Source organism: Glycine soja, chromosome 16, assembly GCF_004193775.1.
Source record: "Glycine soja cultivar W05 chromosome 16, ASM419377v2, whole genome shotgun sequence".
Taxonomy (NCBI): domain Eukaryota; kingdom Viridiplantae; phylum Streptophyta; class Magnoliopsida; order Fabales; family Fabaceae; genus Glycine; species Glycine soja.
The window spans coordinates 5,547,449-5,573,067 of record NC_041017.1 but is presented as its reverse complement, the minus strand read 5'-3'; the positions used below and the strand labels follow the sequence as shown (position 1 = coordinate 5,573,067).

The following is a 25,619-nucleotide window of genomic DNA, read 5'->3' as shown; positions in this document are numbered from 1 at the left end:
AATGACATCCCAACTATGATGACACCCCACATCCTATCAATCCTTTACTCTAGCCCAAAGTATTATTAAAAAATAGAAAAAACGATGAACAAGAGGTCATGAGGGACTATACCAATACCCATGAAGAAAGGTCAACAAAAATGATAATATGACAATCCACAATGTTTTTTGCATATGCAATCCATAGAATAAATGTTTCTTTTTTATGTTATTGAACTTTATAATAAATAAATGTTGTGGAAACATAGAAATTGCATTTTGAGTTTATGATAAATAGTTATGACTTAAATATACTTTTAGTCTCTTAAATTTATTGGTATATTTTTTTAGTCATTCAAATTAAAATATTTACAATTTTTAGTCTCTTAAATTCATGAAATGGTTCTTTTAGTTCCTAATGTGGTTTAAAACTGTCACAAATTGTCAAAAATCAATCAAGAATGACTAAAAAGAGCATTTTATGAATTTGAATGACTAAAGAATGCAAATTTTTATTTGAGTGACTAAAAAAGATAGACCCCAAATTTCAAGTATTAAATTCATATTTAAGTCTTTAATCATTGATAATATTTTAAAAATATTAAAACTTAATTTAAAATTAAAATTAAAAAGGGTAAATTGAAAGTGATAAACAATTAAGAAAATAAAGTCTACAAATAAATATAAGTGATTTAAGATGATTGAGAGAAAAATTGGTTAATTATTAATTAAATTAATATTGTTATGATATTAGCCACAAGGACTTAGAAGAATGGGTCTATAATGAGATTTTCCATACAGTTCTCACTCGACACACATTGGATGATAGGAAGAGCTTTAGGCCCTAAATTAAGTGATCCAAATATTATATTGGATGAAGTTAATATATTTAAATATTATAATATTTATCATTTTAATGTTATTTATTTTAATTTTGCTAAGCTAGGATGATGACATATGTTGGGTTCTCATTCATTAGGTTTATTATTTAATGTATGCTTGCAATGTATCGAGCATCATTGGAAAATATCGATATATTTACAAGTACTTTACACTCTATGTAGCTTTTTTTATAACTTTATTAGTATTGTTAGGAGTAAAAATAGTATAGTTTTTTGTATCTTAGCAAATAATACTTTCATCATATTACTTCCTTCCTACAACCATTCCAATGTCTTCCAAGGATGATTATTGGTGGTCAGCACAATCACAATAATCATTGTCGTCACCACAACCACTCTTGTTATAATTGTACTTATGGAACTCCACCAACATTTATACTATCCTCCTAAAAACCCTTCTCCATTGTAGTGGCTACGATCGACTCCTTCCCCTGCTCCACTGAACACTTATTCTTATTATCCCTCACCTTTATCCTCTCAAATCACAAATTTTCCTTCATAACTCCAACACATTCCACCACCACATAATCAACAACTAACATAACCACTCTTATTTTTCCAACTGCATTCCCAACCACACCATACACCTCCAAACAGATCTACCATTATCGCTTCCTCACTTTCAATACCATTATTATGCCTACCTTAACCCGTAATCTAAACACTACAAATGGCATGTCGTATCAACAACAATATTACAAAGATCTATACCAATGGCAAAATCAACATTACTATCCATATAAATAATCGTTGGTTCCACGATACCAGCAAGCCTATGATCAACCTCAACTTTATTCTCCATCACAACCTATATATAAGTTGTGAACATGCCCTTAAAACAACAAGTGATAAAGAATGAGCTCTCTAAAGTGGTCTACATCTTTGATGATATTATTTTAGAAGGCACAACACAACACTATCATTCCCCAACTTTTTAGCAACCCAAATGGAGGTCAAGCACCCAATTTTCTCTCTTCAAAACTATCCAAATTTGTCACTCTTTTTTCAAGTTGGCAAGCAACAACAACATTATGTCTTTGAAATTCATAACAATTCCCTACCCAAATCCCTACTATTCATCACACTATTGAAATCAAACCCTTTTTTTCCTTGGCATGTTTTGTGCTCCATCCAATTTCCATACATCCCAATTTTTTTCAAATCTGATTGCTCTCCTAAATCCTCTCACATCCACCTTAACCTAATAGTTCTTTATAACTTCTTTTACTACTCACCCAACTAAACCCACAACAAATTTTGAAGACCTATCTCTATTAGATCAATGGATGAATCATAACCCCTCAAAGTTTTGACAATAGCAAACTAAGTATGTATTTTACAAGACGTAAATAAAGCAGTAATCTCCACAAGTGAAGCCAATGTTTGATAAATTAAATGGAGAAGTAAGTGCACAAAATACTATGTCCATTCCATCTATCTTATGTTGTGTTGGATGAACATTAAGGAATAAGTCTGATATCTTATAAGGATCAACAAGTTTTCAAAGGATTAGGAGAAAAGTCAACCTACTACACCTCAAAAATGTGTTCTAAACATGAAAGCGAAAAAAAAGTTGTATTTTATGATAGAAAAACAACCTAAGAAAAAAGTTCATGAAAACACTGCAATCAAGTTCTATACAAATAGGATCTACAATAAATTTTCTATTTTAGATGAAAGTAAATATAAAATGGAGGAGCCATCTAAACCAGAGTTGCCACCCAAAGTAAAACCTCAAAAGTTTTCCATTTATGATTGCTGATAGATGGAAGAAAGAAAAGTTGACTCTAAAATTTGATGAACATGATGTAAAAAGGTTCTTCCAACAACAATTATGGAAACTAAGTCATGAGACTAGAAGCTCCAAGTTGTCTGAAGAGGAAGAAGTTAAAATTTCTTCTAATGGCATTGGATGCAAAAGGTCTAAAGGATGTGGGCACTACAACTTTGATAATGTGATTGCATGTGCAACAAGGAAGAACTTCCACCCAATCCATGGTGTTGAAACCTTCCTAGTCCTACTCTTTAGCAAAATTATGTATATAATCTACAACTTTGCAATGTACCCTGTTGCAAATAGAGTAATGGAGATGGTGTTGGCCAATGTTGAAAGTCACTTCAAGGAGTTAGAGGAAGCAAAACAAACTGAAAGAGATGTTGGTACATTAAACATTAGTGATCATCCAACAATAGGAAGACACTATGAAACAATAGGAAGTGATCATCCAACGAAAACCTAAGCCTCAAGAAGAATCCTTGGTGTTGGATGAGGTCACTACTAAAAAAGAACCCATGGTGATAGAAGGGGTTGCTTTCTTTGAAAAAGCCAAAGTTGTTCATTTTGAAGTTGCTTTGGATGCTTTGACTGATGAGCCTCAAGTTACTTGCAATAATCAGTTGGTGGTTTCAACTCAACCAACCCCAACTATGGATGATAGACACCGTGAACGATAACTTTAGGCTAACTCTTTAACTGTTGCAAACCAACCTCAAATCCCTAGACTATCTGTTGCTGATATTCAAGCTCTCGTTGATCAATCTATTCAAGCACAAGATGTTGCTTTTTGCACTCAAATGGATCAATCTCTAAAGGCATAGAATATTGTTGTTCAAGTCCATTTGATCAATAAAGACAATACATAGATGGATGCTTGCAACTTATGCATGATGCTTTTAGTTCTCAACTCATACATAAGTTATTAGTGCATGTATTTATGCAATACACGAGATAAAATATGTGAGATTAATATTTTTTTATTATTTCTAAAAAAATAAACCTTTCTAATTGCAATAACCCACCTTCCTTAGATGTTTATTATACTAATACATCAATAATACTATTAAAGACCTATAAAAATACTTCAGAATTTTTCACATTTAACTCATAGATATATACAATCCTTCACAAAATTCACATTGCCATATCATAAAAGTGTTAAGCCTTATGGCTTTACAAAACACGAATATGTAGGTGCATACATTACCAAAAAGATCCTCAATTAGAGGATAAACACAATGAACTTAAGTATTTATACATATTCTCTAAGGCCAAGTTGGTCCCCATACTACACACACACACACACATCCATAAAATAAAACAAAAATTGGGATCTCATCCCATCTTCAACATCTACATTTGTTTTAGTCACAAGTGGTCTAAGAAATTTCAACATCACCATGATATGCTCTTGTGTCAACCACACAATCATCACAATTATAAAACACAAACACAAGCGCAAGGGTAAGCTTATATATGAAAAGAAACAAATTATAAAAGGTAAAGATATGATGTTATTAGCTTAAAAGATAAATTTGTATAAATCAATCAATCACAAATAAAAAAACATTATACAATAAGACAATCTCAACTCATACTTTAATCTTATATGGAAATGCATTATGTAATGTCATGTTAACTCGATTCCATGGAGATTTTTACAACTTTTGGGTGGTACCTATAGGCCATATCCCCTACCATGGTCCCACTTTTTTATCATTCAAGGAGTCTATTGAGATGACCTTGTAAAGGAAGTGTAGTTTTATTGAATATAGACAAGTGTGGGTATTGACTTACCTATGTAAGGTTTACAAGACTTTACATCTATAGGAATTTGCTCACTCATCCATTTTATAGGCTAATTATCATTAGTCACCATGAAAACTCCCAACACTAGGTTGAGAGCCCACCAAGTATCCTCAACTTACATGTCTACCCATATGCAATGTCAACTAGGCATTACGTATGAATACACATATAATTTTCACCTCACACATCACTACAACAAAATTGATATACTTAATTTATCAACATCTTCAGTATATGAGTTCACCTTACTCATGATCACCAATTTTAGAGACCCATCTAGTTTCCTATTAAATGAAATGGAAATCCTTGCCATGGATTTTCCACCATCATCATCAAAACTTATTAAAGCACACCACATTAATATAAAACTTTGTTTCAAATCAATACCATAATCAATGATTCTAACACATACCTTTAAACCTCATTCTGAAAGTCTTAAGCTATACCTCAAATTTAGGCTTAGCCTTGAGCTCCTTTGTAGCTAAAACCACATGATAGAGGTTTCAGGCTTAAGCCTCAAATTTAGGCTTAGCCTCAAGCCCTCTCCCTAATCTAAAACTACATTTTGGATGTTTTCATGCTTAAGCCTTAAGCCCTCCCCCTAAGCTAATACCATGTGTTGTATGTTCTAGGTTTAAGCCTCAAATTTAGGCTTAGCCTCAAGCCCCCCTCCTTAAGCTAAAACACGCTATGTATGCTTCAAGCTTAAACCTCCAATTTAGGCTTAGGCTGGCACTGCAAGACTTTGTAAATTATTGTGAATTTGCTTCCTATGACCATCCATAATCTTCCAAATGAAACCCAAGCATGCCATACCATCCCTAAACACTCATATTTCCTTTCTAACCGATTAATCTAGTCAATAAACCCCTCAATCTAGCCTAATCTTGAAAATTCCTAAATTTCCCAACTTAAGTTTCAAAAAGGAAAACGAATAACAATCCAATCAATCAATAATTTAAATCTAAACACAATATAGTATAGGATAGAACTTCTAGAACTAAAAATTATTGTAACCATTTGATGCAAAAAGCCAAAGAAGAAACTAAGGTTCTTGAGAATTCTTCCTCGACTTGTGCTATAGAATCTACTAAGAGGAACCTAAACCAACATCAAAGTAAGCTCCAATCAAGTTTTGGACCAACAACCAAAATTTTCTTTCAAATCCATTTGGTAGCTTCATGAATAGAAAAGAAAGTGGACAAGAAGAACAAAAGAGGAAGGGGAAGAGCTTACCACTCTTGAGAATACTATAAAAACTCCATATGAAATAGAAAATAACTCTTCTTTGAGTAGAATTTCAAGCTTTCCTCATTTTCATGGAGATGTTTTTCTTGAGGGAGAAGGAGAATGAAGGAAATGAGAAAAGGAGGAAGGAGTGTTCCATGTTTAAGTTTTATGTTTTTGCTATTTGTCCCTACACTTTCTCTAACCACACCCTTTTCTACTCTTTTTCTTACTCTAATGTTAGGATTTTTTATCCTCCAAATTCCAATGTAGTTTATCTTTATGCTCCCATCTACGACTTTTTTTAAACCAAAATGATGTAATTTTTTTTATTTAATTACCGAAATTGGTAGATTTTGAAAAAATTATGGAGAATGGATAAGTTATGTTTTAAAACATGAATTTATATAAAAAAGTTATATTTTAAAACACGATCGTGCTTTTTAGTCTTTTTTTATTTTTTAAAATAATTTGTGGCAGCTAAAAGCCATCACACTTCTTAGCTGCCACAAAATGGGAAGTTTTACTATTTTTTCCTTAGCAAAACAATTTGTGGTAACTTATAGCTGCCACAAGTTATTTTAAAAAAAGCTACAAAGCTAAGTTGTGTTTTAAAACTTGATTTTTTTTATGTGAAATGATATTTTAAAATACGACTTACCCATTCTCTATAATTTAAAACCTAACCATTTTAGTTAATTAATTAAAAAAATTACATCATTTTAATAAAAAAAATTTCTCCAACTACTTTTTTTTAAAAGAATTTGTCCATGCACACATCACCTTCAATGTCTCTTATTTTATACATGCAGTAACATATAAATAGATCTTAAATTTATCTAAGTTGTTGTAGCAAAATGCCTTTTAAAAATCATCCAAGCCTTATCAATTATATGTTTTCTCCACTTTAATTGCTTCACTATTCTTAAAAATTTCCTTTTTATAAGATTTTTAATGATCCTGCTTGAGTTTTTTTAGATGTTTTTATAAAATTCCAAAAATTACTTTTCAAAACACAAAATAATATTTCAAAAAAGTACTTTTCAAAATATAATTTTATTTTTTAGTATTCTAAAATGTTTATAAAAAATATTTTAAAAAGTACTTTTCAAAATGTTTAAAACAAAACATTGTTCTGAAAATTAAATTTCAGATTAATGGTTGCGTATCAACATTATGAGTAAAAAGGGTATATAATATATATGATAATAAATTTTTTAAAAAATGTGAGTGTACTTAACAAAAAAAAAGGTAGTGAATATAACAAAAACCACCATTTTTCCCATTAAAAAGGTAAACTAAGATTTTTTTTTTATTTTTTAATGCAACGGTTACTTTAAACAATGAAAGGGAATATAAATACGTATAAATAGGAATGCCACCCTTTTTTAAAGGTTGATATATCTTATCAATGAGGACAGAGGTATTGGTTTCCCTAAGTTGGTAGTATTCGACTTAACTTTTATATTTTTTAAACTAGAAGTGCTTTTTTAATTAGTTTTATGTTAATTTTGTCCATTTTAAAACTTATTTTCTAATGTTTTTAAAAATGATATTTTTTAAATGGAAAAGTGAAAATGAAAAATGCTAAGCAAACGCAATTGTTGATAGAAATGAGCAAGTTACCCATGATGTATTACAGAGATATTTATAAACTTTATAATAATAAAATTATGTATATTGGGACATAAAAATATAACAGTAGATGCTTTCATAGATGATAATGAATAATTTTCTTTTATTATGAAGAAAAAAATAAAATAGGAAACTTTTTTGAATTTAAGGAAAATATGTTGAAAATAAATTATTTCAAATAACACACATTATTTTTATATTTATTGATATAATATAATATATAAAAAATAAAAATACAAAAATAACATTAATTTGAAATATTATCAAACTTTAAAACTTAGTTTAAATTTAAATTAACATTAAATGAATTTAAACATATTGTTTTGGAGAAATAAAATATCTAAGGATAAAATATTTTTTTTATCAGTCTAACTTTTTTGTTTTAAAGTTGGTATTAATTCCTAAAAAAGAATTCTCCTATTTTCATTTCTCTGATTTCAAAATGCTCCATTTTTTATTCTCAAAATAATTATAATTAGAATTTAACAGCAGTTATAAATAATAAAAAAATATATTTTGATGACTAAAAATATAATATTTTTAAATTAGAATAATGAAAATAAGATAATGTTTTTAGAGAATTAAAACTGAATACTATTATTTCTATAATATAAAATTATCTATATAGATTTTAACTTATAAAAGTAATAGAAAAATACATTAAATTATGTCAAACTTTCACTTACAGTTTTGCCATTGTAATAATTATTTAATTTATTTTAATATTTAATAAAATAATAGTTAATAAAAAACTGTAAATAAATTTGAAATTTATAAAATCTGTTATCCTAAAGTAGTTTCCCAGACAAAATAAAAATAAGTTCACTAACAAGATTTGAAGAGGCTAAAATATAAGTTTATTTTTCCTATTTGGTCTCCCAATTAAGAAGATATTTAGTCCCCTAATTTTCAAAAACTTACAATTTTGGTTAAATTTTTTATTTTGCCTGTATATATTTCTTTTGTTTATTAAACTTTAATTAATTAAATCTTTTCTTAATAGTAACTTAAATGGATATGTTAGAACTATAGGATTCAATTAGATCAGAATAAAAAAATAAAAAAATGTAAAATCAAATATTATTTAAAATTATTAATTTTTGAAAACTAGGAGACTAAGGACTCGTTTGTCTAAAATTTAAAAAGTACTTTTAAGAAGGTGTTTTTAAAAAAGTGATTTTTAGAAGCATATTTTTTAGAAACAAATAGGATATGCTTCTTAAAAAAAGTAAAAATTATTTTTTTTAAGTACAAATAATTTAAACGAATATATAAAAAAAACATACAACTAGTTATTTTATTAAAAATATTTTCTAACATCTTAGATGTCTCTAATTAATCTTAAAATAAGAAACTAAAATTACAAATAAAATAAATAAAAATTATATTTAAACCTAAAAGATTTTAGAAGAATAAAATCACATTTGACTCAAAATATAAATAAAATACGTAATAAATAAAATTCACACGTGACTTAACAAAAAAAAATGAAAAAATTAATATAGATTTATAAGATAAGAACGAATGTAATTATCTATTAATTTAACTTTAATTTTTCCTTTTTCTTTTCCCACCCTTCCACGCCAACCGTTTCTCAAACAATGAGGAACAAATTAAAGAAAAAATTTAAGTACAAGAGGAGAGAGAGACTGAGCCGCCCATGTCCCTTTCTCCTTTCTAATATATATTTTTTAAATTTTCTTGCATTCTTTATTCTTTCACATTGGACTGCTGTAGCAACATGAGCCACTGTGCATAGCACAACAGTTACTTACTTCTCTCTCTTTCTCATTTTTTCCAAAAAATGGGGAATTAAAAAATACAGTTGATGAGAATGCTAATTAAAATAGTTAAATTATGGTTTTTGGGTTTCTGTATTTTAATAATCCATAATATGTATAAAAAAGCATATACTAAATTAAGCATATGTTTCCAGCAAATGGTGGGTGTCTCCATGTTGGATCTCTCTCATTTCTTCTTCAACTTAGTGTTCTCCTTCAACACTCTAACTCTAAGTCACTTTTGTCTTCTCCTTCACTCTCTTCAACTCAAACCTCACATGGGTTATGGTGTTGTGTTGTTATTAGCTTGAACTCACTCCCAACGTCTCTTTTCTCTTTGTTTTGATTGCAATATTGTAACGCTCGCATTCCATTTATTGCTTCCTTTGACTTGGCTTCCTTCCTTTGCAAGAGTTTTTTTTTTTCCTTCTCTTCTCTCTCTTTCCTTCTTTGGTCTTTGTATGTTATGTTATATATATGTAGGCGTTGTTGCCTCATGGGACATTTCTATTCTTAATATCTGAATAAACAGGCACATACCCATGTCTCAAAATCCTCACTTTTCTTCACTTTCCCTTCTAAATCAATCTGTGGTCCTTGTCTCTTTCTTGGCATGTTTGTGTGTTGATTATTCTCTATGAAGACTGATATATCTACCTACTTCTCATGATGTGAAGCTTTTTGGTATTTGTGTTGGGGGGGGCGTCTTTTATCAAGGTAGGAATTTCTTTATCCGTTAAGAAAAATTATTTTGTTCTGATTATATTCATTTATAAGCATTAGTTCTTGTGGCTGAAATTCACATTAATCTTCTATTTCTTGAATTTTTGTTAATCAACAAATGGAAATGCCTTGGTTAATTAGTGTCTTACACATCTCACGCAATTGTGTCAAAGTCATTTCTTTGAATTCTTATTGTTATTTTATCCAGCAAAGAAAACTCTCATTCTGTTATATTGAAAATTTGATTTCCATTTTCTTGTGGAAATTGGAATAGTACTAATTAAAATATGAAGATGAGTTTTTTTTTTCACTCTTGTTTTCTGGATTTCTATGTCTGTTTGTTCAACTTGTGCATATATGCATCTATATTTCTTACTCGTAAAGTCTCATATGTCAACTAGAAATGTTGCTGACACTTTTGCCTGGATTTTTCTCTCTGCAGGTTCAGGCAATTTCGTTCACAAAAAGAGGGTAAAGAGTATCCCTTATCATCATTTAAACAGAGAGGACATATTTAAGTAGCCTTGGGGTAGAAATGACCTATTATGACTAATAGAAAAGCATTACCTGTTCCATCCTTTGTTAGTGGTATTTGTTTCAGTTACCATAGTTCCCAAAAGAAGATGAGAGTTAGGGAGTTATCACCCTCTGATGGCAATGGTTCCTCTACTAATGGAGATGAACCTTTACCTCAGGATGCAGATTATAGTAATGTTCTAAGTCTTAGTGATGAGCTAGAGACTTCAATCTTGGCAAGGTTTCCAAGATCACAGCACTGGAAACTGTGCTTTCTCAACAAGCGGTTCTTGGCCCTTGCGAGGAGTGGCGAGATCTACAAAATAAGGAGAGAGTTAAGATTCAAAGAACCTTCAGTGTTCATGCTGGCAAGTGGAGAGAGCAATTGGTGGGGAATGGAGTGGCCTTTCAACTCAAGCAAGAAGCTCCCTCCTATTCAATCAGATTACAATTTTGAGTATGGAGATAAGGAGTCATTTTGTGCAGGTTCCCACCTATTAGTCTCTGGCAAGGAGATTGATGGGGCTGTTATTTGGAGGTTCGATTCAATTAAAAATGAATGGCTCAAAGGGCCATCTATGATCAATCCAAGGTGTCTTTTTGCATCAGCCACATGTGGTGCTATTGCTTTCGTTGCTGGGGGGTTTGATGCAATAACTTACACACAAGTCTTGGATTCTGCTGAGAAGTACAATTCCGAAAGCCAGTGTTGGGAGCCCCTTCCAAGGATGAACAAGAAGAGGAAGTTTTGCTCAGGTTGTTTCATGGACAACAAGTTCTATGTCCTTGGAGGGCAAGATGAGCATGGGAAAGACCTCACTTGTGGGGAATTCTTTGATGGCAAGACAAATAGTTGGAACTTGATTCCTGACATATGGAAGGATATTCCTCTATTTGATTCACAGTCTCCACCTCTTCTTGCTGTTGTGAATAATGAGTTGTACTCACTTGATGCTTCTTCAAATGAGTTGAAAGTGTATGTGAAAGGAACCAACTCATGGAAGACTTTGGGAGTGGTTCCTGTGAGAGCTGATGCACAAAGAGGTTGGGGTGTGGCTTTTAAGTCTCTTGGTGATGAGTTACTTGTTATTGGTGCACCTTCTGTGTCACACACAGTGCATGCCTTGTCTATGTACACTTGCTGCCCTGATCCTGATGATGAGAAATTGAGGTGGAGGCAAATTGGATGTGGCAGCATTCAGCTCAATCACTTTATCCGCAATTGTGCTGTGATGGGGACCTGAATTTTGAGCAACAAGAGCTTGAAATCAATCTCAGAATAAAAATTGGAGGTTAATATATGGAGTTTTTATCGGCACAACCTTCTGTCATTTGGTGATTGATCTTTGTTTCTATTATGTTACATGTTGGTGTCACTTTCTGAAACAACTTATTGTTAGGAAGCTTGTTGATGTATCTTCTAGCTTTCATCTTTAACATAGGAGGACTGAAAAATGGCAAGTATGATCCTATTATTGTTGGTGAAGAAAACTAGATAAGGAGGTTCAGAGCTGAAATGCTATTTTTTCCCCTTGTTCTGGTGCTGATTATGTCAAGATTTGAAATCTTGATACCGAATATCAAATTTGGATCATTTGTTTCATTGCTTGAGTTGCCATACTTCAAAATACTTTCCAGTTCTTTGTCACTGGTTGCCTTGTTAATATATCAATGGAATCTGAGTTCGCTATGTCAAAACTCTGAGCACAAACATGTAATATTTCCTACTTAAGTGTTTTTTTTATATGAATGCGATAAACATATGATTACACAAGAACAAGTGTACTCTATGGGTAATATTGTGGACCAAAAGTTCAAATATCGTATTCTAGAGATTAATCATGTTCTCAAATAATTAATTTATAGAAAACTAAACAATTTAGGATTTGAGCAAAGTTGGTTTGAGTTGCAATTAATTATAAAAAGATGATATAGAGAACAAGCTGTAGAAATTCATGACTTATTTTTGCATTCTCCCTGATCTTCTATTTCAATTAAATCCCAATTATCTAATCAATCACGGATCTTTCCTCTATTAAATGATAAACATAATTAATTCATGTTTTGAAAATTCTCTTCTTTCTAATTCATTCCCTTATTGTTCATTGGGTCTTGAATATGAAGGAAGATTAAGCGCCTAGAGGTTAATTAACAATTGCTAATTGAATTGGAGATCCTAGGATGAGTTGGTTCATACAAATCCAATGAATCTTATCATTGCATAGGTTAATCAATTAACGGCTTTTGATCATAACAACTAATCAATTCGAGGGGAATTTGATTTCAATAGAAGGGTATGGTTCACATATAAATCCTACATCACAACCCTAGCATAAGTTTAGCTAGCCATGAGCATTCCAAAACATAAACAAATCAAAGAAAATAATAAAGACATTTGCGAGAAAAATCTATACAAGAAATAATCCTCGTTGTGTTTGATAATTACTTCTCACACCTTGTTTTTGTGAGCAATTATCTTAGTTTCTTTAGGATTTTTGGTAATAAATTGTTGTTTTTGTAAATAAATTATATAAAGCACTGTTAGAAAAAAAGAATTTCTAATGCTTTTTGTGTGATTTACAAGGGCTTAATTGATGAAAAGCTAAAAGATGAGTTGAAGACCTAAACTTGCTACAACAAGTGAGTAATTCACCACAATAAAAAGAGACCAAGATTAAGTGAAGAAATGTGAAGAATCGCAACAAAAAAAACTTCATGTTGCTACAACAAATCTTTATTTGAAGACCTGTTGCAATAAGTGGAATTTTCCCATGGCAAGTGTCATCCTTGCCACAACAAGAAGAGGTCCAAAAATAAGGAAGATTTAATGAAAATGTCCTTGCAAGGCTTGAAGAATCATTGCGGTGAAATGTGTAATTGATGCATCATTAAAGACATATATCATAAGAAGGGAGGTTTAAATTGTGATTTTAAATTTTTTTAAAGCCTTTTGAAAATAAAGTTTTTGTTTGATAAAAAACTCTGTGAAGAACAAATAACAGATTTTCCAAAACCTATCGGACGATAGAAAAATATTTTCATAGAACACTTAATATATTTCAAACTTTAAAAACAAATTCACACCCCTTGGTCAAATAAAGTAAAAGGAAAGCATGTAAATAGACTCAAGAAATTATGTTAATCTCTACCATTAAGGCTATGTCCCGTTTTTAGCAAAACACCAAGTTCCACTAACTTCTCACAAGTGACAAGTATTGTTCACTGTCACTTCTGGCTCTACAAATCAAGCTTGATGAACACCCAATATTCATTGTCCTATTAAGTCACTATTGGCTCTAAAAAAATCAAAAGAGATTTGTTGGTTGAGTTATCTCATTGACTAAATCTATAATCATCTTACAGACGAATATACAATAAACACTTAGTCTTTTCTCTCGATATGTTCAAAGTATTTTGAGAGCTTTTGATCTTTACAAGAAATATGCGTAAAGTTTTTTACAAAATGAATGAAAAGAATATTTGCACATAAGGGGAATTTAATGCTTCCATTAAATGCACATCTCTTCTTCATTCATAAAGTCCACTTTTATTGGCTTTCGTGTTGTGTACTTTAGCAGAAAGCCACTTCTCACCCGTCAGAGCAAGTTTGGATAACAGAGTTCATCTTTTGATGGAGATCATAACTTTGAGATCTTGGAAATCATTTATTCTTTGTGGGATTTTGGCATATCCTAAGAGAATGTTTCTGCGAAATGGATCTCAAACAAGTATTAAATGAAGATCTTAAATGTCACTTTTAAATGTTTTATCTGATAATGACTTAAGCTTGCTATTGTATGAACAATCACACGCAAACTCGCATAGCATAATCTGATAAAACATCAAACACAACTTTTAACATTTGTATTTATTTGCATCTAATCAAAATTATTAGAAATCTTGATTCATTTAAAGACATAAATGTCTTTTTGACTTAACAATCTCCCATTTTTTTATGATGTCAAACAAATACAAATATAAAAGTTTAAGGCATATATAGTTAAGCACAGACATAGTCTTATTAGATGCAACAAGTGATATAACATATAAAGCAACTAGCATCATGATACTATGACCAAATTCAGCATCTGAAGTTCTAGCTTCTGCATCTGTGGATCTAGAATATGAGAACCAATACCCATTTTCTCCTTCCATGCCTTATTGCATGTTTGGCACTCCATAACTCTAGAACCATGAAATAATCTGACTTTGGTGTCAGGTTCAATGGTTATATCTGGTTGAGTCTGAGGTTTGGGTCTTGAGGGCAACAACCTATCTAGAATGCGTCTGTCTGGTTTAGTTAGATGTCGATGCAGTTTATGAAAGATATCAGACAGAAGCCGAGGAGCAGCAATACTTTGTTCTCTTCTTTATCTCAAGTTTGAACTTCATAGCATCGAAAGGTACAGACTCAGTTGCTCCATATATACTATTTAGTCTCTGAATCTCTTCCACAGAGATTGATCTAGACAACAAAGCATCAACAAATTCTTAATTAGCTATAGTTACAAGAAAAAGGATGAACTCTAAGAGCACCGTGATCAGTCTTAATCACATCATATTTATTCTCATTGAATGAGGCTTCAATATCAGACTGAAGCATGGCTGCCTTTTTGCTCATGGGGGGAGAAGATGATTTAGGTGTAGGTTAAAAAGGAATGGCCAGAGATGGAGAAGGTTGTGGTGTTCAAGTTTCTAACATCTCAACCTCAGACGATGGTGAGGCTGGTTTGGTTTGGGGAGATTCAAGAATCATAATAGAAGATTCTTGAGGCTTAGGAGGTGAGGATATAACAGATTGAGGTTGAGGTTGATAAGGCTTAATCCTTATGGTTGGCTTTTTGGTTTTTGGTTTAGAAAATAATTCAAAATCTGATCTAGAGTCTGAAGGTCTTCTCTTTTTAGGGTTAGAAGGTAGTTGTTTCTTCTGTTTCTTAGATGAGGTGGGGGGTTTAGGTTCAAAAGGTGGAGGTGGGTCTTTTCTTTTGGTGGCTAGCTTGGGTCTAGATTAACCAGGATTGGGTTGCACTTACTCCCCCTACGTTTACTGAGAAGACGCTCTAGATTCAAGATTAGTGGATTGATCTTGAGAACCTACCACAGATTGTGGTTCCTCCTTGGACTCCTTCTTGACCTTTTTGGAGATATGTTTCTTGACGTAGTTAGGAAACGATTCAGCTATCCCCATTTTTACAAAGGTCACACCTTTAAGTTGGGTTGCTCTAGACGATGGCTCCAAAAGTGAGACATCAACACTAGCATTCCTTACTATCTTAGTATAAAAAATTCGAAAAGGAATATGATTCTTCTTCACCTTGGGATTGAACCTATCCTTAAATGCCTGCAACCAATAGGAGAAGATGATCTCAAGAAGATTCACCTTTTCACCTACCGTTATCTTGTACATGCAGAATCTATCTTTGTCACTAACATAGTCTTTGGACCCCCACCCTACCATCATCATGTTGAACAAAAAACTTTAAATGAATATGCACTTGTATGTCAGATTTGTTGTTCTCAAGAAGTTAGCCAACAATTTCTTATCATCACCTTTTGGATGTGTTTTTTCCATACAACAACTTGTCCACCATCTCTTGGGTTATCTCCCTTTTCCAGTCCTTGTCAACAGTCAGACCCTCCAGAGCACACCCTCAGGCAAAGATAATGATGGCAGAAGAAATCACCACCTCTTGACGGTGCCTCTAATGCTCATCCCGTTTTGTCTGGCAGTTCCCTAAAGAGAGCATAGGGGCCATAGTGTCATGAACTGAAGTTTTCCAAGATAGAAGTCCAGCCCACATGATCAAAGAGATCCTTTACATCAAACCCTTCTTCCCTTAGACTATGAAAGTCCACCCACTTCCCAGGGATGAACAAATCTTTTAGAAAGGTCTTCTTTGTGTCTTCAACGTTATTGATGACAGGAATACCAACAATTTCATTCTTCTTTGGTGCCATTGTTCACAAAAGTAGAATTTTTGTTCTTCTAATGACTTGATTGACACCAATTTACACATTCAAGAATCAAAATGATAATTTATCCTTATATAAATCAATATTCACATAAACATGTGCATAAAAAAAATTGAAATAATTTTAATATTTAAATTATAAACTGACATGAGTTAAATATTATATGGAAATATATTAATTTTTAAAAAATAAATAAAATATTTTTTCTTATAATTTGAATCTTATAAAAATAATGGAGGGATTAATTTTTTTGTAGTGTACTCTTTACAAGAGAAAGATATAAAAATATTTTTCATGGGAGACATTTGTACTTGAAATATGATTGAATACTAAATTGCAACGCTTTTTTTTTTTAGTGAACATTTGAATTGTAATTTATCTCTCACACACAAAATATATATATATATATATATATATATATATATATATATATATATATAATTCCTTTGTGCTAATCTCAATTCAATATGTAAATATGATAATAATTTATTGACATGGAATAAATGGTGCCATATTAACCTGAATCTAATTGAAACTTGTAATTACATTAATTTAAAATTTTAATATTTTCATAGTGATCATTAAAAGTAAGAGTACTCAGTTAATTTAGCTTTGGGTATTATAAACAAAGATTCAATTTTGCATGAGTAAATCATCACTCTAATCCCTAACTTTATTACCTTCTTTTAATTTAGTTAATAGTCCTAAGAGACCATTGTTTTAGTATAGAAGATTAATATATACCATCAATATATATCATATTGTAGTGCCTTGTATTTTTTTTTTTTAAATGCATTTTGAATATTGAGATTTCATTACTTTTGTCCAGGTAAAAGCTACAAATTAAGATTAAGGTTACACAATCATCTTGATCCTCGACTTAAAAAAATTCTTTACAAAAGAGAAAGAAGAGAGGCTACTTGCAGCTCACGAGCTTTATGGAGCAAGGTGAGCAACCATTGCAGCATGGAAAGACTAATAATGCCTTTGCCATGTTTTAATGGCAAGAAAACATAGCATATCCAAAAAAAAAAAAGCTTGTAAGAGCTTATTAAAGATTCATACACGAAACAAAGGGCAGTTGAATCCAAACTTCATAAGTTCTGTGAAATTTGTATTTAATTACCCTTCTTTGTATTTCAAAATCGAAAACTGTTATTGTATTAAAATGTCAACTCAATTTAAAATTATAAAACACTAAATTAAACTTTTTTTTTAAAATAAGTGTACAAACTAAACAGAATACAAAATATAAAAAACTAAATGTTTACTTTAGCCTACATTAATAAATTGGATGTGCCTTGGATAGCCTTTAAAATTATGATAGACCATAATAAGGTGGATGAATTAACCTTAATTTTGAATAAATTTTACATGTGTTACTTTTGAAATCATGATAGAATCAATTATGATAAAAAAAAATGATAGAGTTGAAACAAATATAAGTAGTCTTTATTTCTACCAAAATCAATTCTACTTATATTTTGATTAATTTACTCTCACATCAATACCCTCATGCATATGCTTATTATTTATTTATTAATTTAAAAAATTAATTAAATCTATAAAAAATTCAAAATAAAAAATAGTTAAAAGTCTTGCTATATAAACAATATCAGTTTTCTTATATCGGTTATCCAAACAAATACCCGACTACTTTATAATCAAATTTGTAAAATTAATTTCATTGGAAATCAATTTTCAAAACACACTTAAATAGATTTTAAGCTCTTTGTTCTTCTTGTGTCAAACCACACCGTTTGAAGCAGGCCTTGTAGCATGTTAGAAAAGCAACCACTACAATTTAGCTTAATTAATTTTTTTTATTATTTTATCATTTTAGTTTTATTTTTGAAATTTTATCATTCAACTTTCATATTTTTCACAAATTTTATTACTATTTTTTTTTATGAATTTTACCATCTTAACTTTTAACATATTACAAATTTTTTATTTCTGTAGTATTTAGCAGGAGGTTGGTAACAAAAGAATGTAAAAATTAATTTCCCAAGTATCCAAACGTGAACAAGAACCAATAGGCTTGGCGTTGAAGGTGAGTTTCAAACGGCTTTCCAAACACGCTATTTATTAGAAGTCAGAAGTTAGAACCGAACTGAAAAACTTGAAGCTCAGTTTTTGCACCGTTTCTCCGATACTCTCTTCTCTCTAAAGGTAAATCCCTCTTCACTCACAAAATCAAATTTTTAGTGCTTTAGTGTTAGAATTTTTCAGATATGCCCCAATGTCTATGAACAACAACAACAACAACAGCAACCCCCATGGACCCTCTTCCTCCGGGCCAGTACCCTCTTTCCCAGGCCCACGGGCTCACACTCAACCCGAACGCCAAACGTTTCCCTCCAAAACCCCCAATTCACACCTCCAAACGGAACCCGCTCCCACCGCCACCGCCGCCGCCGCAACCGCTCGAAGGAAGAAGCATAAACCAAATGAGAGACAGCTTCGTGAGAAAGCCTTAGCAATTCTTCAGAATCGGAGATTTACACGCAGCTTCTCGACGTAGAAGCGCGTGTGGACGCTGCACTTGCTAGAAAGAAGGTTGACATACAGGAAGCATTGAAAAACCCACCCTGCATTCAGAAAACCCTGAGAATCTTGGTGTTCAACACGTTCTCTAACCAGAACAATGCGGATTCTTCCGCTCCCACAATGGGAGGGGCTGTTGCTGCCCAGAGGATGCCCCCTTTGTGTCCGAAATTCTGTGTTTTTTAAACGATTATACGGATAATAATGTCATCACGTGGGAGAATTCGCAGTCCTCGGTGGCTCATGAAGGTTTTGAGGTGAAGAGGAAGGGGGATAGAGAGTTCCCGGCGCAGATTCGGGTGGAGATGAATTATGTGCCGGAGAGGTGCTTGGGGTTCAGGTTGATACGCGGTCAAGGATTGTTTCCGCCATCTGGTATTATGTGAAGGCGAGGAAGTCGCAAAACCTGAATGATCCTTCATTCTTTCAATGTGATCAGGCCCTGCAGAGGGTGTTTGGGGAGGATAAGGTGAAGTTCACGATGGTTTTGCAGAAGATTTCGCAGCATTTGTTTCCTTCTCAGGTTATACTTTTGGAGCATATGATCAAGCTCTCGGGGAATAGTCCGGTTGGGTCTGCTTGTTATGATGTGATGGTGGATATTCCTTTTCCTATTCAGAGGGAATTGAATGCTTTGGTGCCCAATATTGAAAGGACCAAAGAGATTGATGTGTGCGATGAGTCCATATGCGGAATCATTAGAAAAATACATGAGCACCACAGGAGGCGAGCGTTCTTGGTTGGTTTTAGTCAATCTTCTCTGGAATTTATTAAGGCATTGGTCGAATCTCAAAACAAGGATCTGAAAGTTTTACTTGGAGAATCTGGTCAAAATGCTGAAAAGGACCGCAAATCAGATTTTTTAAGCAACCATGGTAAGCTTAGGGGCTATCTATTGCATACCATTGTCCTCTGTTGTTTTATTTCTAGCTTGTCTCCTATGCACACTGCTTTTATTAGTTGAAAAAACATGCCACTAGTTTGTTATGGATGATCATGAACTTAACCAACATGATTTAAAATCCAGGTCTAAAATTTCTTGATTGATAGTTCCCACCCATAGATTGCCTTAAGCTCCAGTTTGATGTATAATATAACTGGAATTGTGTTAGAGTTTGATGCATGCGCTTCCCTTCATCTTGTATATGATGTTCTTATTTCAATTCAAATGACTGAAAATAGCATGATGTACTTTTTCATTATGCTCATTTGCCTGGTGAAATTGGACATGAAAAAGGCTCATGTCCTTTCTCTTTCTCTTAGATGAGCATAGCCAGTTAGTTACCTTGACTGCTAAATGTTATACTTATATCCTTGTTTGACAACTTGAACAGGGTTGAGGATGCTATTGTGTGCTATTTGAATCGCAAACCAGCTGCAGGAAGTGTTGTAAAATAAGCTAACTCACAATATCAAGGGAGATGAATAGATACTTTTTATTGAATGATGATCATATGTTTAAATACAGATTTGTTGTAACAGACAAAAACAATAATAACTGACTTCCTAAATAACTAAGTAACAGAAAATAAAACAATTAATCCTAAAAATATGGTCAAACAATTAATAGAAAATAACACACTAACAGGCAACTATTGATGCACGTTCAACATGATGGTCCCGGGAGCACATGATGTGCCGTAACCTTGATAGTTAGGATTGGTGTACAGTAATTTCAGACTTAAGTTGTCTTATGGCAGATAAGATAAAGGTAAAAAAGAAAATTTGCATGCCATGGCTGTTTGTTCCCGTCTATTTTTATGCTGAATTTGATTTGAGTAAAAATGAACTAACTCTTTACTCTAATGCAATTCCACCGCCTCTCTTGTCAGTGTTTATATTAAAACTATTAGGTTTAAATATATTTTAGGTCCCTCAAATTTAAGTCTTAGATGTGCACAACTTGATTTTTAGTTTTAATTTTAAAAAATGCTCTTTTTAGTTTGTTGACCACGAGTCCATATAAGAAAACTAACATCACACTCTAACCCAAAACCTTAAGGCTCAGGTTTATGGATTTTCTTCTTACTTATATGATGCTCAATATTTTCACTTCTATTCAATATGGGACTTCACTTAACACTTGTACTCAAACTGTAGTCAAATGAAATGGTCTTGTGACGACAAAATCTAGACATTTTTCATCTTAAAATTTGGATTCAGGGAAAAACGTTTTTGTAGAATAAAATCAGTGTTGTCATGAGCTTCATAGAATCATAGTATAATTTTCCGGTCAATGCTTTATTGTATAAAGATTGTTTCAAAGAACTTATTTTTTATGTCCTATTAATGTAAATTTTTATACTGTCAATTAATAGAAAACCATAATAGGTATGACTTATATGGTGGTTGTTGTTATAGTTAAACTTATAATATATGATTATTTGTAATTGGTTCATGGTGTAATTTTTTTATATGCTATTACATGTAGCATTTACTGTTGTTTCAGTGGATTAAGTTACATTTATTCACAGACAAATATAAAACTTTAAATCCACATTGACTATACCCTAAAAGTTCAGGTGTCATGTTATCCTCCCTAATTTTGGGCCCAAATATCCAATAGCACGTGGGTTTATAATTTTTTTATACTACACGAAAGTAAAAAGCTACTGAGAGAGACTAATTAGTAATAATGTCCATGAGGCAAAGACAAGACACATTCATCTCTTCATGCATCTCATTCTCCTCCGAGCAGCTTCCATTCAATTCCACATCCCCCATTCACATCGGTGTCATTTTCTATCTGTCTTGTTCACCTTTCCTACTCTAAGTTTCATGATTCCGAGTCTTATTATGCTTATGATATATGCATTCACTTCCTAGAACTTCTTGAGAAACTTGATTTGGGAACTGGTCATAAGGCCAAGAAATGTGTCACTGAAATGATCATAAGGCCTCTGATTACTACTTCAAGAAAAAAATATAAAAATTAATAATTTGAAATTCAATTTTGAATTGAAATTTGAATTAAACATTGATTGATGTTTTGTTCGAAAATTACGACAATTCCATTTTACTACCCTTTTGGAGAGGTCTGCTACTGCTAGTTTTGGTCCACTGTTAAGTGTAAAGTTCTGTTCCCTGATGATGCCAATTGCAAAAACAATCTGGTTTTGTGCGAAATTAAAGTAAAGGTAAACATTCTTGTCAGTGTAGGGAGCCAACTCGGCTTATAGTTAATTGTTAACAATGGTTTCAATTTTCTATTTGTTTCTATTTTATTTGTCACATTTCAATTTTGGTCTATTCCTTTCTTGTGTTTCATATGAAGCTACAAGGTTTTGAATTTCAATTGTAGTCACATTGCGGTTATGGAGACCCAATAATCTTAATGTTATGACACGAAATTGTGGTTCAGACCTTTCTGGCATGGCCATGTGTACAGTTGAAAAGTGGAATTTCATTGAACTCTACTTTGTAAACTTAAATTTAGTTAAAAGTATGTTTGATATAATGTGATTTATGTTTGGAACTTTTTACATTTTATAGAAAAATAAAAGTAGTTTTGGATTTATTCTCAGTTTGAATGAAAATCACATTCAACTTCACTGTGAATTTGTAAAAAATGATTTGCCAAATATGGAAGCATAACTTTCTATGAAGATTCAACCTCAATTTAAATGGTCAAACGATAAATCAAATACATCTTTACAAGTTGAAATGCAATGACTCATTTGAGTACAAGGACGATTTCGTTCCAGCAAATTAATGGACAATAGCGCAAAATATGTACTATAAAGTGGTCGTTGTGCATCCTAATTGCTGAAGTCCTTTTAGGATTTTTGTACCTTGCTAGTTAATCGTGCTTCCTAGGGACCTTTTTACAGTCCTACACATAAGGAAAAATGTTTGGGGTTGTTATTTGAGTCGTTTGGCGACCCCATATTGGTTAGCTAGTAATATGACAATATTCTTATCTTATAAATTAACTTTTGGGATGAATTTTTATATTTAAAATCCAAATTTTAAAATAGTTTTATAGCTTATTCGAATGATTAATTTTTGGATTTATTAAGTTATCTCTGATGGGACAGTTATTGAATCACTTATATGTATAGTTCTATAAATTTTATATTCGAGATGATCAATCCTTCACCTAAAAAAATAGTGAGTATAAGTTAGGAAAAAATATTTGTCAAGTTATTTTTTGGATTGAGTTAGACCCCAGAAACAAATTCTAAGAGAGTCTATATATTATGAATTACAATGGGACATGTAACAAACATTTCTTAAAATGAGCATGACTTCTTAGTTTTAGGTCACTATGTTTGTTAAGTTTATGGTGAGAAACAAATATCTCTTTACACATAATAACAAGAGAATACAAATAACATAAAAAAAAACAAAAATTACAAAAGAATATAATTAAATTTAATGTACTTCGACATTTTGTTTATTTTTTACAAAAAATTTCAATATTTATTCATTTGTTATCTCAAATTACATTACAAGTTTGTTAGACAAACCTGATAAACTTCCCATTAATTATATCACCTTTCACTTATTTAGGGTGGTGACTCCCTCTTTAGATTAGGTAGTTTTTCTCATCTCAAGAACTTCTATTTATGAATTATATTCTAATCTTAAAAGAAGAAATAAAATAGTAAAATAAAGATAATATTTCAAATTTAAATAAATAACATCTTAGAGATTTAAAATTGAAAATTTAAATTGTTTTCCCAATCATTTTTGGTTTAATATTGAACTTGAGATGTAGGTTTACGGGAGCTTTTGCAACGAAGAATAGTATGTCTCTATAACATAAACTTGTGTTTTCATACTAGTTTTCTATTTTTGGAGATCCAAATAGTGCAAATATCTCAACTTCTTATTTTTTAATATATCTCTTTTTGTTACATTACATCAAATCATATTAATCACTTTTTTCTCCTCTTTTTCAATCTCTCAAGTGTCTACACCCAAAAGGTGTTCAACAATAATTTTTCTGCATACTATGTTATACAAGCTGGCAAAAATGTTGTACAGGGGCTACAAATAGTCCCTAACTAAAGATTGATTTGTTTTTAAAGATTCCTTGAAAGCTTGATGAAGAAGCTTGGACACTAGCTAGAAGAACCCCTAGCTATATTTTCCTCAGGTACCTATTATGATTCCCGTCTTCTTCCACATACTCTTTCCATTACCATGTGGCTAACTTTTTTGTATTGGACATAGACAGACAAGAGCTAGGATTGTAGGTAACCTTCTAGAGAAATGGAGTATTAATTGAGTATTCAAGGTATCAGAGGAGGAAATAGATCTCATTTTGTTACTTAGCGGAAGGTATCAACATTTTTGCCAAGTCAATTTTTTTATTTTCATGATTTGCTTTGCTTTTACATGATAATTTTCTTCACCATGGGTTATTCAGGATCTGACTCGAAAAACTTAGTGAATGATGCTTCTTTTGGTCCCCAAATAGGTTTTAAAATAAGGTATAGAATCTACAAATTGATAATGGAGGGTATGCAGCCCCTAACTCTTCAGGTACGCACTAAGTCGCATGCATAACCCAGACATTAAAGAATATATTCAGCTTAATTAATTTTAAAACGGTTTCGTTGCTTGACTTAAGAACTCAATTAATTTTAACGTTTGGGAGGCTCCAAACCATGGTTGAATCAAAAGTTTTGAATCCTTACTTTTCACAAAACGTACATTGGAATGTATGCTCATTTAATTTAACCTAACGTTAAACCAAATACACCCTTCTATGTTTAAGAAACTGTTTGAAACTCCTAGCGTTCCAATGAAGAAATTCTAAAGCAACTAGTGTAGCTTTCCTAACTGGCTAGGAAACAGACACTAAGTGCGTGTTTGATTAAACATTTGCTTCTCTCGAAACTACGTTTGCCAACAGATTCAAAGACTATCTTTTGCGATATCCTACATCTCTCGAAACTATGTTAGATGTTTATGGGAATGTGTGTCACCGCAACTTTAAGTGGAACTCAAACATACACTAAATCTGTTTTTCTCAGCTGAACTTTGCATCCAAGCAATTTGGAAACCTACCATTGTAGAGGCCCATCTCACCATTTTATGGGGACAAAGCACATAAACAATTCATTCAAGAGTTAATGGCCAACAATAATATCAATCAGATTCTCCACCTATGTACTGTATTATACATCAAGTAATGTGCTCAAGAAAAATTAAAAAACAATGCTTTAAGCTCACAGTACGGTAACAAGATAAATTGTTTAAATAAATCAGCTTACGTGGTATCTTACGAGACCATCCCATATGAAGCAATAATCAATTGGTTTAATCATGTGCAATACTGTGACCAGATTTCAAAGAAAATGAAGTCAAATAAAAACAACAGCACGTTTTTGCAGGAATTGGGTTCACACTGATGATGATGAACATGTAAAATAACAAAGGTTAGGCTGGTGAACACCGTGCGTGCAAAGCAAAACTTCATTGTAAGAATTGCTTATAACCAATCATTCTCTTTGCCCACGAAACAGAAAGCAGTCACAACTCACTGTCTATAAATCTGTTTTAATCAACAAATATTAATTATTAATTTATTAAATTTTATAATAAAAGAATTTAAATCTATCATTTTTTTCTATTTTTTTTTCTCTCATATTACCAAATCAATCTTATAACTCTTAACTAGTATAATAAGCATAAATAGGATTTTATTACTTTTTCAGTATTTTCTATACAATTTTTTCAAAAACATGAAGTAAAAATAAAGTTAAGCTTAATTTGTCTAAAGAGCCATTTGATGTGGGA

At 31.8% G+C, this 25,619-nt stretch overlaps 1 protein-coding gene and 1 pseudogene across 1 annotated transcript; both read left to right on the top strand.

Moving 5' to 3' along the window:
* The first annotated feature begins 9,243 nt into the window (after positions 1-9,243).
* Positions 9,244-12,123, top strand: LOC114389197 (F-box/kelch-repeat protein At3g27150-like). Its single transcript, XM_028349819.1, has 2 exons — positions 9,244-9,827; positions 10,276-12,123. Exon 2 carries the CDS (start codon positions 10,379-10,381, stop codon positions 11,591-11,593), a length of 1,215 nt encoding a protein of 404 aa, XP_028205620.1. The 5' UTR covers positions 9,244-9,827; positions 10,276-10,378; the 3' UTR covers positions 11,594-12,123.
* A 6,261-nt stretch (positions 12,124-18,384) lies between these two features.
* Positions 18,385-20,582, top strand: LOC114390275 (annotated as a pseudogene).
* Positions 20,583-25,619: the final 5,037 nt, after the last annotated feature.

Coding starts and splice junctions, on each gene's coding strand:
- LOC114389197 (XM_028349819.1), top strand. CDS start 10,379: ATGACTAATAGAAAAGCATTACCTGTTCCATCCTTTGTTAGTGGTATT.